Genomic DNA, 2,173 nt, shown 5'->3' with positions numbered 1-2,173 from the left:
AGAAAATGTAGGTTTTGCAGCTGTGTATGCACAGTGCAGAGATACTGATGGTTACTGGACAGTGCACAGAGGTCCCTGTGTCTTACACATCTCTGAAAAAGCTTTCTAGGAAGTCACAAGTGCAGATGGAAGTGAGATCTGTTTTCCTTTGGGATTGCTCAGTGCTGACCTTGCTTTGCCCTTTGGGGTCCCTTTCAGAAAGGGTCCTGCCAGGAGAGCAGTGTTTGCTCGTTATCAGAACGGTGATAAGGCTCCCATGAGCTCTCTTAGCAGTGGAAGAATGTCAGGCTGACATTGGTGGGTGTAATAGCTGGGTTCAGAGTTCCCAAGTAATGGATTGACTTTGGGAACTTCCCTGGGTTGGAGCTTGTTTGTGACACAAGGAGGACTTCTGACAGTTCCTTGTCAGTGAAGTACTCAGAGGCTGCTGGCCATAGATTTATAAATGCTTTGGATGTAGTTTGGATTTGATGCTGTTACACCCAAGATTCTTACAGCTCCCCATGTGTTTCAGATCCAATGGCTGTACCACCGACGTACAGTGACTTGGGAAAGTCTGCCAGGGATGTGTTCAACAAGGGCTATGGTAAGTGAGTGACTGTAGTTTGAGAACCTTTCCTGTTTTTTAATTAGGCATCTTGAAAATGCCAGTAGAAACATTAGTACCTCAGAGATCCCCTAATAGCTTGTGGTAGGAATTCAGCAGAGGCTTGGAGCATGTGGCACCTTCTGAATCTGAACTTTGGGCATGTGTCATGAAAATGCTGCAGTGGCAAAGAGTTAGAGGGGAAAGTTAGGAGTTTGACCTTAAGATGCACTCCAGAACAGTCTCTGGAAAATGCTCCACCCTTTACCTTCCAATTTTTGTGTTTGGAGGCATTAAATCAGTGACAGAGATGCAGGCTGCCATAGGAGGCTGTATGTGGCAGTAAACAGGTTGCTGAGGTAGAGTGACCTTTCTGCTGATCAGAACAGCTGACTGGTACAGCTAAAGATATTGTCACAATATTTGCATTCGTCCCTTTTTGGGAACAGTACTAACAGTGTTGATGTTTTTTTAATCTGGTTTTGTGTGTGATAAAGATTGCATTTGTATCCCAAATCTGTATGCTACATAAAACTAAAAAGCACTGTGGTCTGGTCTCTGCCACCCTGGAGTTCAGGCTTTGCTAAAACTCAGCTCAAGATCCCTGCTTTAGTCTCAGTTATTTGGGGCTTAGTGTACCCTACCTGTGGTACTTTGGGTGTGCTGGAAACAAGCCTTGCTTGTGTATTGTAAAACAGGCCCTGTGTGCTGTTCTGTTTTCAGGATTTGGAATGGTCAAGTTGGAGCTGAAGACCAAGTCTACCAGTGGGGTGGTAAGTACTGGGGGCTTTGCACCTCACCAGCATGGCAGTGGAGGGGCAGACCCCTGAGCTGGTTGGTGGCAGTGCTGCTTCTCCTGTGGCCTGCAAGAATTCTCATTCCTGCCTGTTCCCATTGATATGTCCCAGACAGGAGTTTCTTCACCTTACATAGCTCTCATTTCTGCCTAGGAATGTGTTTGTTTCCCTGCTGCTGTTGGTTTTCGTAGGATTTTGAGTCTGGAAGGACTTTTATCCAAAAGGCCAAGTGGCACATAAGCACCACAGTTTAACTTAACTTCATTTTCACTCCTTTTCACTATGGTTACACTTCAAGACTTAATTAAAACGAGTCAGTCCTTCTGCAGTACCTTTTATGTAGAATTTGAGGGCTTAATTAAACTTTAGCACTTCAAGTAACTAGAAAACGTTATGATCTGCACTTTAATGATGGAGAAGTGGAGCTTCCTCACGATTTCACAGGAGGCAAAACCAGGAATGGGCTTCGTAATTTTGATCTTTACCAGAGGCATATGTTGTTCACTAAATAATATTTTCCTTACACTGACTCTCAGTTCTGTGCATGCTCCCACTTGATGCTGTTCTGATTGATGAGATGGTGCTGCTTTTCAGCCTACTTCATAAACATGTTTGCCTTAGCTCCCTCCTTCTCTTGCATTCTTATCCTGCAAATGGGGTAAGTGCTTCCTTTAGTACTGCTGCATTCTGGCCCAGTTGTGCTTTTGGTGGGTTACTTGCATTGTGCTCCAGGAACACATAGGCCTGTGCCCTCTACACCCTGTGCCCTCTACACCCTGTGCCCTCTACA

General features: G+C 45.1%; 1 protein-coding gene across 2 annotated transcripts in view; it reads left to right on the top strand.

The window, feature by feature from the left end:
* The first annotated feature begins 467 nt into the window (after positions 1–467).
* Positions 468–2,173, top strand: part of VDAC3 (voltage dependent anion channel 3) — a 7,940-nt gene continuing 6,234 nt past the window's right edge. Inside the window, exons 1-3 of one of the 2 annotated variants that reach the window (XM_027667040.1) lie at positions 468–586; positions 1,310–1,359; positions 1,418–1,420. In XM_027667040.1, the coding sequence (XP_027522841.1) occupies positions 520–586; positions 1,310–1,359; positions 1,418–1,420 (120 nt within the window). In that variant the 5' untranslated portion in view covers positions 468–519. The remainder of the gene's footprint in view (positions 587–1,309; positions 1,360–1,417; positions 1,421–2,173) is intronic. The other variant, XM_027667041.1, reaches the window with a different exon arrangement.

This window comes from Corapipo altera, unplaced genomic scaffold, assembly GCF_003945725.1.
Source record: "Corapipo altera isolate COAL_440 unplaced genomic scaffold, ASM394572v1 275, whole genome shotgun sequence".
Lineage (NCBI taxonomy): Eukaryota > Metazoa > Chordata > Aves > Passeriformes > Pipridae > Corapipo > Corapipo altera.
This window is presented reverse-complemented; position numbering and strand designations above follow the sequence as displayed.